Source organism: Phalaenopsis equestris, unplaced genomic scaffold (genome assembly GCF_001263595.1).
Source record: "Phalaenopsis equestris unplaced genomic scaffold, ASM126359v1 Scaffold000831, whole genome shotgun sequence".
Classification (NCBI taxonomy): domain Eukaryota; kingdom Viridiplantae; phylum Streptophyta; class Magnoliopsida; order Asparagales; family Orchidaceae; genus Phalaenopsis; species Phalaenopsis equestris.
The window spans coordinates 178801-192297 of record NW_018165271.1 but is presented as its reverse complement, the minus strand read 5'-3'; the positions used below and the strand labels follow the sequence as shown (position 1 = coordinate 192297).

At 34.9% G+C, this 13497-nt stretch overlaps 1 protein-coding gene across 3 annotated transcripts; it reads right to left on the bottom strand.

Moving 5' to 3' along the window:
* Positions 1-707: 707 nt before the first annotated feature.
* Positions 708-13219, bottom strand: LOC110031482 (protein FAR1-RELATED SEQUENCE 11-like). Of its 3 annotated transcripts, XM_020734695.1 has the most exons (5): positions 12833-12913; positions 12666-12748; positions 2425-3474; positions 1896-2339; positions 708-1637 (listed from the first exon to the last, which is right to left on the bottom strand). In XM_020734695.1, the coding sequence occupies exons 3-5, from the start codon at positions 3445-3447 to the stop codon at positions 918-920; spliced, it is 2187 nt and encodes a 728-aa protein (XP_020590354.1). In that variant the 5' UTR covers positions 3448-3474; positions 12666-12748; positions 12833-12913; the 3' UTR covers positions 708-917. The 3 variants fall into 3 exon arrangements, with proteins under 3 accessions (XP_020590354.1, XP_020590353.1, XP_020590355.1); XM_020734694.1 differs by lacking the exon at positions 12666-12748 and having other exon boundaries at positions 12833-13219; XM_020734696.1 differs by lacking the exons at positions 12666-12748; positions 12833-12913 and adding an exon at positions 12585-12642.
* Between the last annotated feature and the right edge of the window lie 278 nt (positions 13220-13497).

Below are 13497 nucleotides of genomic sequence, written 5' to 3'. Positions count from 1 at the left end.
AAAATTTGTTCATGTCTGTAGTTGCTTAACTTAACATGTATAAGAATGTTATCAATGCAGTGCATCATTTTGATGAAGACAAAATAAAGTCTAATTACAACAGGTAAAGCTAAAGATAAAAATAAATCAAAAGAGTGGCTCTATTAAACTAGTAAAATAAATAGCACATAATTTAGAATATTTTAAAATATTCATGTTTTACTATGTTAATATCATTTTGTTTACTTGGGTACTTTTATGCATAGCCATAATATGAACAAATTTTTAGACATTAATGGTTGGAACTCCTCCTTAATTAATGATCATCTTCTCTTATCTTTCTTTTTTTTTTCTCTATAATAGCCATGGCCCAAGTGTTTTGTAATGCTTATAAAAATGGGTTGAAATTTTTGTAACTTAAACTTTTGGAATAATATATTTTTGATGGAAATGTATTCTTCATTATTTTGGTTTTCTAAGAATTGGCTTTTTTTTTTCTTTCAAATCTTTCAAGTAATCCACTACTCTCTAATATCTGCTATGAACTCCTCTCATTTTCCCCAACTTCATAAGAAGCAAATAAAACTTCCAATCATTCTAGACACCTTCATATAACTAGTCAAACTATGGAATAATATGACATTATCTTATTATTTACTCCTTGACACCATTATGAGCTCTATTAAGCCTGAAACTAATCACATCACTTCTTATTGGTGGAACCATCAAAGCTAAATGAGGACGGTTAAGCTTGAGCAATATTTACAAAGTTTACGGAAACATGTTGCTCTCTCCAAAATCAAGCAGAACAGACTCAGCACATATGGCATATAAATATCAAACAAATTCCCTAAAAAAACTAATTTCTGTAACGTATTTAGATGAAGATCATAACCCGAAGGAAATACTCCACACGCGACATTTACTGAACATGACCTCTATGATTCTGCCACATCCAAGTTGACTTCAGCTTCAGCTTGGGCGACATTTTTCAACTTCTTATGCCTAGTCCTGGCTGTTGTCTGTTGAGAAACAAGGTTGGCTGCAGCAGCATCATATAATGAGCTTGGCTCCACATCTGCAGTGGTTTCATCAACTGTAGTAGGCATCTCCCTCACATGAGTCAGAAGCTTACTCATGTGCCACTGCGCATAATCGAACCGATCCTTTGTTAATGATGATTCCTGAATCACGATCGAAGCAAGCGAGCGCAATGCTTGTGAGCGGAACTTGTAGCCTGAGCTTTTCGGAAACAATGAGCTTTCTCGGCGCCATCGAATTAAAAGGTATCTATCAGGAAGCATGAAATAATTCTTCAATGAGAGCACACGAAGGATGTGCCTGCAAAGAATTCCGGATGACTCGAACTCTTGGCAGCTGCATTGAATCTCATCATCTGGTTGGATACACCTTACAAAGTGTCCTCCTTCGATCATCAACCGATGGCGAACAAGATAACTTTCTCTTTCCGTTTCATACACCGCAAATTGCATCGATTCTACAATTTCTCTCTGAAACATGTCGAAGGCATAAGGTGTGAGGATGTGCAATGCTTGTTCCTCGAGGGGCATGCACGTTCTGGTCTTAATATTTTGGTAGTTTTGTCGCAGTGTGGCTTCTTCTCCAGCTTGGTTTAGGAAATCAATGGCAGTCCCAACCTACACAATTAGTTGATGTGCAATTTTACTTATTTTGCAGTGCAGCTTCTTCTCCATATTTGTTTTAAGAATAATATTTCATATGATATTACAAAACAAGTGCAAAAAATTAGGAGTTAATCTACTAATTCAACTTCATCGATTAATGCAGCGCAGTGTTGACACGCGTGATGCAACCACTCTAATGATAGCATGTAGCAATATAGAGAGCCTTTAAGCATAAAACTGATATGGTATGCTATGGTATGAGTGAGTTACCCGCTCAAAAAAATCCCTGAGACGTGTCTGAGAATTCAAGGGCCCTTTGAAGAATGATTTGACTGAAGTAGGACGACCACTTCTCATTAATCCACCTAAGAAACAGCCTCGCAAATATGGCAGAGCCCAATACTCTCTATGAAATGAGAGTATAGCTATATGTCTATCAGAGTCGAGTCCAAAATCTAAAACCATCTGATTCCACTGATGATCGAATTCTACCACACTATCCAAATTGCACACTCTCAGCATGTCCGATACAAAATTCTCAAACTGTGAACCAGGTAAAGTTGAAAACCAACTCGATAACTTCGACGTAAGATGCCATATGGCAAAAACATGCTTTGTACTTGGTAGCTCACTCATCATAGCATCTTTAAGCCCCATGTCCAGATCTGTCAGCACCGTTCGTGGGAATTTCCCTTCCATCAATCTAACAAATGACTAAAGAGAAGAAAGATTAACACCTCTCACCCCTCAATAGAAATCAAAGGAAAAAAGGGAGAAATTTTCCAAAGTGCAAACAAACCTGCAAGGCCCATCTATGTGAATGGGGTTTAGCATCTTGCAGCAGAACACACCCAAAAAATATGACATTACCATAGTTGTCCAATCCAAACCAAACTCCAAACAGCCGATCATATTCATACAAATTATAACTTGTGTCAAAAATCACAATATCCCCAAACAATCTGTAAGCTTGAAATGATTCTGGATATGACCAAGCAATGTGCTCTACACAGTCACTGTCATCCAATGTGAACTCAAAACGAAAATCTGGACGCTTGTCCTTCATAGCCTTGCAAGCCTTGAGAAGCTCAGTTCCCTCATTTTCTTTATTGATGTTCTTAGAAGCCTGAAGGAAATTGCGAAGATCCCTCTCTGTGAAAGTTAAGTGACCAGCTTTTACTCCTTTCTCTGTCTCAAGTGCCTTCATTATATGATTCACAGTAAAACCACGCTTTGCAAGGGATAATATATTTTCACGATCAACTGAAGATATGTTCCGATACGCAGGAAGATGGCGTACTTCCTCGCTATCCAGCAGTTCATGATTATGCACATTACTGAATTGTATAACCACCCATCGAGAAACACCTTTAGAGACATTCTTCTTTATAATCATTTGAGCCTCACACTTACAACGTGATGATTTCTTATTACGTTGGCGTTTGAGCTCAGCTGTCTTCCTTGGGAGTGATTGGCCAGCACGATGGCAGACAAGCTCACGCTTGTAAACTCCTAAAGGATGAGTAGGGTTGCCTTTCGACCGCTCTCTACGAATGGCAAAACCATTCTTTCTAGCAAAATTGGTGTAGTAATTCTGAGCCTCATCATCAGTTCGGAAGGACTGGCCTACATAAGGTGAGCTATCAACTGAGCTTCTTTCCAAAGAAATTTTGAATGGTCCATGTGGAATTCTAGCTTCTATTAAAGACTCGGGTGACAAATCTTCTTCGTCCCCTTCAATCCTAACAAAACATGTCTCAATCCCACATGGGCATTGTCTTCTTTGAGTAAGACAACCATTTCTTGACGAAAATTTTGTCATGCTTGTTTGAGCACCAACTAGCACGTCCTAAATAAAACGAGAAGCAACAGAAAAACATAAATGCTAGCAGAAATAAGGCTTAAAGCATGAAATAGTTATTAAAGTTTTTGAAACAAATCGAAGCTCCAAACAATAAAACATCACTGTGCACAAACATCATATGACATCACTTGTGTTGTATTTACTAGTGATTATTGAAATTTATGAGAATGCCCAAAGAGAACTACTTTAAAAGAGATAATTAGCCCAAATGAGAACTTGACAAATATACACAAAAGAAACTTAGTAAATGAAAGCAAATGTCTGTTAAAAAAAATTAAAGAAGGTCGAGTAAATTCGCCATGCTTCATTAATTCACAATACACAACTATCCAAAATCAAACTACCACAAAAATAAAGTAAACAATTGAAGTACTTCTATACAAAAGAAATTGAAGAATTGGTAAAAAAGAGCACATTTAAAATGAAGAATCCAAAAAAAACTAGGATGCGAGGTTATGAATTTAAATCTTAAAAACATAAGTATAACAATCTTAGCGTTAGAGCAAAATGGTAAGTATAACAATCTTAGTGTTAGAATAAAAAGGTGTAACTTATAGGGTAAAAAAGTTATTAATCTTTCAAAATAGCTTGCTAAGATTGAAAAAATATAATTTTTAGTAGAGCAATATTGAATGCGAGATAAATTGGCTAATTTCGTATAACAGAAACCCCGCAAAGGTTGAAATATACTGCTTTATTATATTAAGAGTGACTACAAAAGAAGACTCCCATTTTGCAAAGGTTAGAATAGATCTATATCTCCATCCCTTTTTAGTAGCTTCCCTCTCTTGTTGCATCTGTTCATTTTTTTCTTCAGTGCATCTTTAATATTAGGAGTGATATTTGTGTTGAAAGCTCTTTCTACCTTTAAAACTTTCAATTTAATAGTAGATATGGAAGCTTGACCCCCTTTTGTTGCCTTAACCATCAAGATATCATCATTATTCTTATCTAACTAATCATAATCATATCAAAAATCATCAGAAACTAATATGATTGATTATTTAGTTTGCTCTATTAATTAATTTTTCTACATATACTCTTTGGTGTGGATAAGAATTTATTGTCATACATATGACCTAAAAAGAAGATGCATATGTTTCATTTAATTATCTTCTCGCCAAAATGATAACTGTTGATAGAATTCTTCTTCTCGTCAAGAAGAAAACCATACTTCCATGCTTGGTTTTACTAATTGAAAACTAAGGACTGCCTTTATAAATTTTTTATCTATCGCACAAATTAATAATAAAGCATAAATTAGTTACCAAACTACCGATAAATCATTACTTAATTCAAAAGCAAATTAAAAACATTATAAAAAAAAATGCATACTTCAAAATGAGGGTTGAAGAATACACTCACGCACAAGATCTGTCTCCAATGGGACAACGCTAACACAAGGGCAGAGGCGATTCCATACATATAAAATAATTGGGCTTGTTGATGTTCACAAAAGGATGTTTAGGCCGACAAACCACAAAGGTATGAGAAAATGGGGCCAATAGTGGATCAAGAAAATCATAAGGGATTGAGAGCAAGAGATTGGTGGGGTGCACATCACAATTGACAAATTTTCAAGTGATTGGATGAGTTGGGGCTCGAGTGCATATGAAGCATAATGTTTTGTGATGCGTGTCGGAAGATCCGCAACAGTAGAGTAATGAATTATCATCTTAACATTGCAAAAAAACTAAGCACACACTCAGATAATTAAAAAAAAGTAGGAGACTGCTCAATTTTTACGTGGAAAACCCTAAAAATGGGGAAAGTCATGGGGCCTAGCCTAACTGAATTAATTCACTATGAATGGTGAGTAAATAGGTTCACTCTCCTCCTAAATTTGAGAAAATAAAGTTACAAAATTGATCATTGTAAATATACAGCATTAGTTCATCAATTATAGACATAGCTGACTGTAATAAATGTAATTCCCAGTGATTGCAAGTTGTAAGAGTCGAAACCGACTGCTATAAAGGTAGTAGTCCATCATAAATATTGTAGATGGATGTAACTATAGTTTGTCGTATAGGTTAGGTCGTAGTTAAAAGTCATGGTAGTAGTTGGTTGTGTGGGTCGTAGATGGTTGCTTCAAGAGTAACAGTTGGTCACAGAGATCGTAGTAGGAGGCTGCAAGAGTCATGAGCAACATAGGATGTAATTGGTCAAATAGGTCGTAATTGTAAGCTATGATGACATCTGTAAGCCATAGCGGTAAGAGTCAGGAGCTAGACGAGTTGTGAACCACGTAGGCTGTCGTGGTGAGCTGCAATGACGTCCATAGGTCGCAGAGGTCGGAGTCGGCAGCTACACAAGCTATGAGCACATAAGTTTTAGTTGGTCACATAGACAATAGTGGTGAGCTGCAATGACGTTCGTAGATTGTAGAGGTTGAAATCGAGAGCTGCGCGGAATTTGAGTCAAGTAGACCACAATTGGCAGTTGGTCACATAGATCGTAGTGAACTAGTGGTGGGCTGCAAGAAAAGAGTTTTAGGAGCCTAGAGAAAGTCACTGTCTTTGAGGTGAATTATTACACTGCATTCGAGAGGCATCGTTGCAACATACGTAGGTGCATTGTTACACCGTCATCGAGGTGTGTTGTTGCAACGTATTTGAGGCGCATTGTTACAGCCTTCGGGAGACATCTTTGCACCGTATGTGGGATGCGTTGTTCTACAAGATGTCTCATTACTTTGCGATGTACGTCGTGATTCCATAGCGCACGTAGTGATTTCACAATAGTTTTCATTGCAACGAGTCAAGGGTTTCCTATAGTGGTCGACGATGGTCGGCGAGTAGTGTTTAACAATGATCGACGGCTAAAGAAGTTGAAGGTATTGATCGAATCTGCTATGCAAAAGCAATAATGGACTTCAGCTCCTCCAAAATTTAGCCTTCCTCTGGCTCAAGCTCTCCCCCATGTCAAGAGGGGATAGAGCTTTATTTATAGTCTAGGAGAAGCCCTTCTGCAAAAGAAAAGGAATTCATACTACTCCATCAGACGGCTTGGAGAGATTCCCTCAATTGGGTGACATTCAGTGAACATTTGAGTGTTTTAATAATATCAGAATTGAGTGATCTTACACTTGTTGGATTTGTCTCACCGAGACGCTTGATTTGATTTTAGCTTGTTAAGTTTAGAATATGTTTAAAATTTCAATTATGCACTCGAAGCTTTCAAAAGTGGTTTAACAGCTTGATCTATACTTAATTTGACTTAGATTGAACCAATTTTGGTATCGTTCGTCGAGCCGATCAGTTTGACTATAAGTTTGTTAAAATTGAAGTCCTTGATGAATTTTGATTGAAGTTTGAAAGTTTCATGCTCAAAAATTGCCTTAAGATTCGTGTTTGATGGCATATCAGTTTATATGCTCAAAATGACACGATGGAGTGGGGTTTATAAGAGTAATTAGATTTAGCCATATTTTATATTAATTTAGTTAGAAGTTTGTATATGATGCACGAACCTCCTAATCAAGGAGCAATGCAATGTAAGATATGGACAGACATCCGAAACAACTCCAACAAATGTTAGATACGATATAGAAGTGTCCGATTTTAAAAAAAAATTAAAAAAGGATATGCGTGTCCTAAATTAATAAATTAAAATTGAGCAATTTTATCCTTTATTAGCCTCAGATCAATTTAGTCTTTTATAATTAATTATTGTTTGGTATAAATAGAGCATAATAGTTTAGGGTTAGGGTTATGCATGAGATTGTTTTCTTGATTTTTAGGGTTGGTAGAGATTTCATACCTCTCGATTTGTAAAATTTGGGAGAGATCGCCTACCTCTCGAATTGTAAGTGTTTATTTCAAGTATTCATGTTGATTGACATGCCTAAAATATTTTACTTTTATTTGCACATTTAATATTTATTTTTAATGATATTGCGCTTTAATGAAAGATATTTTTGATGTCTTTGGTTATAGGTGCACTAAATGGAGTAAGTAGAGCAAATGAAACGAAAATAGAGCAAGTTGGAGTCAAAGAAAACAAAGTGACCAATGTTGACCTGACGCCTGGCGCCAGAGTCAGTTTTTCTAGATGGTTCAATGAACGTGAATGAATTTTGAAGGGGTGTTTGAAGTAACTCTTGGTGATTTTGAGAGCTCTATTTAAAGAAACTTCGGAGATTCAAAGGAATTTTTTTTTAGAGAGAAAGGAGAGCCTTCTTAGAGGAGAGAGAGACTTGAAAACTTGCTTAGATTTGGAGGAGAAGAGGAGAAGTGAGATATATCTTCTTCAATACAGTTCTAAGTGAGATTGGAGTGGAATTGTAAGGAGAGTGAGTGATTCAAAGGAACAAGAAGGATTGCTTGGGAAGAAGTCTGAGATAAGTTGTTTATTTTATTTATTTTTACTTAGTTTTATTTTGTAAAGTTATATTTATTTATAAATTCATGTGTTGTTGTTTCTTACCCATGAGAACTGAATAGTTTCCTTTGTTTTTCTCCCCACAATGAGAAATAATTATGTGTAGGAATGAAGTTTAGTTGAAATGTTTTTAATTCCATAAATTATGATAATTTAAACTCTACGTTTAATTTACTTATCGATTCATAGGGTTAAGTGCATTTAGTCTCATGGATGAGAATTTAATCCATAGGATTAAGTGCAAATAAATAGAGAAATAAGTTTTGATGGGCGTAGAATTGGAGATTCAAAAATGACAGACTAAAATTTTTAATTTTGTCCAAATGTTTGGAAACTAAATCGAGATGTTAGCCTTCAGGTGAGGGGTAAGTGAGAACTCTACAGTGACAGCTAGTATCTTCTCAGTCTAACCACGTATTTAGGGCATAACTCTAGATTAGCAAATGTTCATTATGCACTCGAGACGGTAAATAATAGGTATGTTCTTATTTGGCACAATACATTAATTTTAGTTAAAATTATTTGATTCCTTGGCGCCAGAGATGATTTTTCTAGATGGTTCAATGAACGTGGACGAATTTTGAATGGGTATTTGAAGTAACTCTTGGATATTTTGAGAGCTCTAAAAACTCCAGGGAATCAAAGGGAAGTTTTTTTTTAGAGAGAAAGGTGAGTCTTCTTAGAGAATAGAGAGTCTTGGAGGCTTGCTTAGATTTGGAGAAGAGGAGAAGTGAGATATATTTTCTTTACTATAATTCTAAGTGGGATTGGAGTAGAATTGTAAGGAGAGTGAGTGATTCAAAGGAACAAGAAGGATTGCTTGGGAAGAAGTCTGAGATAAGTTGTTTATTTTATTTATTTTTACTTAGTTTTATTTTGTAAAGTTATATTTATCTATAAATCCATTTGTTATTGTTTCTTCCCCATGAGAACTGAGTAGTTTCATTTGTTTTTCTCCTCACAATGAGAAATAATTATGCATAGGAATGAAGTTTAGTTGAAATGTTTTTAATTCCATAAATTATGATGATTTAAACTCTATGTTTAATTTACTTATCGATCTGGCCAATTGATTTTTTAAAATCTGTTGTGAAACATGATGACCCGAAAGGACTATGTTTTCCTCAACAAAGTAAGAATCACATTTAATCTCATGGATGAGAATTTAATCCATAGGGTTAAGTGCAAATAAATAGAGAAATAAGTTTTGATGGGAGTAGAATTGGAGATTTAAGAATGACAGACTAAAATTTCCAATTTGGTCCAAATATTTGGAAACTAAATCGAGATGTTAGCCTTCAGGTGAGAAGCAAGTGAAAACTCTAGAGTGACAGCTAGTATCTTCTCAGTCTAACCACACATTTAAGGCTTAACTTTAGATTAATTTGGTTGTAGGTACACTAAATGGAGTAAGTTGAGCAAATGGAATAAAAATAAAGAAAGTTGGAGTCAAAGAAAACAAAGTGGCCAATTTCGACATGGCACCTAGGTGCCATAGGAGATTTCTCTACATAATTCAACGAACATAGATAAATTTTAAAGGGGTGCTTGAAGTAACTCTTGGTGATTTTGAGAGCTTTATTTAAAGATACTTCCGAAGATTCAAAATGATTTTTTTAGAGAGAAGGAGAGTCTCTTCTTAGAGAATAGAGAGTCTTGGAGGCTTGCTAAGATTTGGAGAAGATGAGAAGTGAGATATATCTTCTTTACTATAGTTCTAAGTGAGATTGAAGTGGAATTGTAAGGAGAGTGAGTGATTCAAATTAACTAGAAGGATTGTTTGGGAAGGAGTTTGAGACAAGTTGTGTATTTTATTTATTTTACTTAGTTTATTTTGTAAACTTATATTTATCTATAAATTCATGTATTTTTGTTTCTTCTCCATGAGGTTTGAGTAGTATCATTTGTCTTCCTCCCTACAATGATGAATGATTATGTGCAAGAATGAAGCTTAGTAGAAATGCTTTTAATTCCATAAATTATGATAATTTAAACTCTATGTTTAATTTACTTATCGATCTGACCAATTGATTTGTTAAAATCTGTTGTAAAACACAATGACCCGAAAGGGCTATGCTTTCCTCAACAAAGTAAGAATCATATTTAGTCTCATGAATGAAAATGTAGTTTATGGGGTTAAGTGCAAATAAATAGAGAAATAAGTTTTGATGAGCGTAGAATTGGAGGTTTTAGAGTGAGACTAAAATTTTCAATTTGGTCCAAATGTTTGGACACTAAAGCTAGATGTTAGCTTTCAGGTGAGGGGTAAGTGAGAATTCTAGAGTGACAACTAATTTCTTCTCAACCTAACCACGGGTTTAGGGACTTAACTCTGGATTAACTAATGTTCTTTATGCACTCGAGAGAGAATAAATAATATGTATGCTCCTATTTGACACAATACATTAATTTTATTTAAAATTATTTGATTCTTACACTAATTATAAACTCATTGCAAGGAGAACGATGTTTTATGCAAATTTGAACTCTTCTGTACATTGTTATTTTAGAATAACTTAGTGGTAACTTTACATTTTAGCCTTTTTAGATTGTTTTGCATTTACATTCTAGCTTTGCTTAGCATACTTAGCATTTCTTTTAATTCTGTAGGAGATAATAAAATTTTTTTTTATCATTTTCTATATAAGTTAACTACAGTTTAAAGAAGGTTTTACTAAAGTCATCCTATAAGAGTTTTGTCTATCTCTGTGGGATTGATACATAGGAATTCATTAGAGTCCTATATTACTTGAAACGATACGTATACTTACGCAATACCCTTAGTGTGTAAATCATTTTACAACTTTATATAATATTTAATTTTGCATATTAACCACTAAATATAAATTGGGTCAATCTTTTGCTCAAATTTCAGAACTAAAATAATTGTGTAATTACGAGTCGGGTCATTGATCTGCTTTCATTTTAGTGTTTGTGGAATAAAATATGTTTGCCTGGATTTCTGTGTGAAATCTATTCTAAATCGTATCACATTTCTCCATCATATGTACGTTATTTTAGCATTTTTCCTAACTCTAACGCTATCCACACAAAAGCCAAATTCCTAAACCTATGCTATCAATGTAAAAGGGAATATTACATAACCTAGTCTTGTTCCAACCCATTAAAAAATTATCTAAAAAACCCAAGAAAATCGTAAAACTCTTCAGATCATATTTAGATAGACTACTCTAAATGTTTCATATGTGTTTTAGGCCAACATTTTTCCAGATCATCAATATAAAAATCCTAAACTTACATTTCTTGGATTTCCATATGCTTGTTCGACCACTATAATATAAATAACTTACAATCACTTCTCAAAAAATTACCTCAATGCTTGTATACTATTAGGAACATCTTTTGAAGCCTCATAAACCTAAATAAGCCTACAATCCAAGGTTTGCCCATGGGCTTTCATTTGTTTCTTACATGAGAGTGGGTTCCTTCTACTAGTTTAATGAAATTGTTTTCTACACATAATTATACGAGATGTATGCAACTCAAACACAAGTAAAAACCTAATATCGAAAAAACAAGAAAAGATGAAAAATTGCATATGTTTATAGAAGAAACAATTTATTAGATAGTGTGTGTGTGTGTGTGTGTGTGTGTGTGTGAGAGAGAGAGAGAGAGAGAGAGAGAGAGAGCTTTCACGTGCTCATCTTTTTAGAGGAGGAAGGCTGGTAGAGCAAGTCCAACGATGAGATATGGATGACTGAAGCAATTTAATTCTATTGTCATGTACAAAGGTGGGGTTGCTCATTAAGTTATCGTGTTGCTAGAATGATGACTAATATAATTTGAGGAGAAGAAAGAATGGTCTTGGTTGGTCATTGGAAAAGTAGCATACAAAAAACAGCTAAAGAAAGCCGCCAACAGCAACAGAGTGACAGTATCAAAAAGGAGAAAGCTGCTTCAAGTAGGAAGATTCCATTGTGGTTATAGATTAGTTTAGGTCTTAGCCTCCATTATTACGCGTGTTAAGTTTGAACTGCAATGATTTAAGATTAATATATCCTTTCATCATTCTTTAATTTTGTAAATGCATTTTTGTTTTTCTTCATTTCATGAAAACATAGCCTAGGCATAAAACAAAAGTTACTTTGCATTAGTTGTTCTGATGTGCATGCTTATCAAGCATAGACAAATATAGATTTTAATGGGTCCATTTGATAGATGACGATAGGCCAATACTTGCTAAATTTTGATATATTTAGAATAATTGTGTGAATAACAAGATTTAAGAATTATTGGCCGACAAAACAAATGTGAACTTAGCACAATAAAAAATAAATAAATAAAGAAGCTATTTAACAGCTCTAGACTTCTACCAACAATCCCTAAAAGCCTCAAATATTTTGAACAGTTTAGCTTTGAACTGATTGAAAGGAAACTTGTCCAAATGCATAGTCAATTCAGAATCATATCTCAAGCCATGCTTAGCCATCTATTTTGTTAAATGAAATGCTTATCTGAGTGTTAAATGTAATCATTGTAGGTTTTATCTCCCCTGAATTTTGAAATTTTTATAACGTTTATTTTTTTTCCTTTGTGCAGAATAAAAGAAATATTTCAAGGGGGCGTAAGCTATTTTGTAGGAAATAAAAAAGTAAGAATTTAATTCAATTTGACTCTAGTTGTTGAGGGATTTCACTGGTCGTCCCTGCCTATTGGGGCTAAAGTTATAAACAAACAAAATAACTTCTTACTTATAAAGTAAAGAGCATTAAGCAACAGTTAATGGGTATGAAACGATTTTGCATTCAGTTGCAGATTTGAACCGTGCTCACCGCTCCCGCTGTTGCTCACGTTCTCTGTCAGTTAGAGAGACAAGGATACCCCTCGACTTGGAAGCGACAAACCACATAGAAATCTGGATGTGAAAGACAAAGAAAGAACAAAGATAACAAATGAGTGAGGTGGGAAAGAAGGTGGAATTGAGTTGAGGAGAAATTACCAAGTGCCCGAGCTGGTCAGCTCCGAATCTCAACTGCACTGATACATTGAACCAGCAAAACGCTGACGTCCAAAGCATTCGAAGCGTAAGAAAGCCCTTGGCTGAGACGGAAAGAAGCCTGATGAGGCACTTGGATGAGATAAGATGAAAAGTATGGCACCATGGCGAATTGGAGACGGCGCTCGGAACCAAAACGGAGGGCTTGCAGCAGTCGAAAGCATTTGGATTTCCTTTTTTTCCGGCCGAGGAGAGGCAACCGACAACCGTCGGCGGACAAGGAAAGAATAGCTAGGACCAAGCTCGTTCGGAGCTAGGGTTTGAATATTTTTTCAAGAAGAGAGACGCAGTCCAACGCCGTAAACCCCACACTTGCCTAAACTGCAATGATATTTTAGAGGGGAGCCGTTTGAGATTTTAACAACTGAGATTTATTACATTTAAAATTGTATATTAGGCACAAGTCCACTGAAGCAAAAATTTTTATGTGCAGACTCGTGATATAGCTTTACGTGTGACAGAAGTTATTTCTAAATTATTTTCACGTTATTTTTAGATTATTTTCAACAATACCGAAATAACCCAGAAATAACTCAAAAATAAAGATCGCGGGTTATTTTTGGGTTATTCGGTATTATTGAAAATAACTCAGTTTTAACCTAAAAATA

Coding starts and splice junctions, on each gene's coding strand:
- LOC110031482 (XM_020734694.1), bottom strand. CDS start 12,910: ATGCTTTGGACGTCAGCGTTTTGCTGGTTCAATGTATCAGTGCAGTTG. Junction 3,475..12,832: donor CTGACCAGCTCGGGCACTTG/GTAATTTCTCCT, acceptor CGTTTTATTTAG/GACGTGCTAGTTGGTGCTCA. Junction 1,638..1,895: donor TCAGGGATTTTTTTGAGCGG/GTAACTCACTCA, acceptor CTAATTGTGTAG/GTTGGGACTGCCATTGATTT.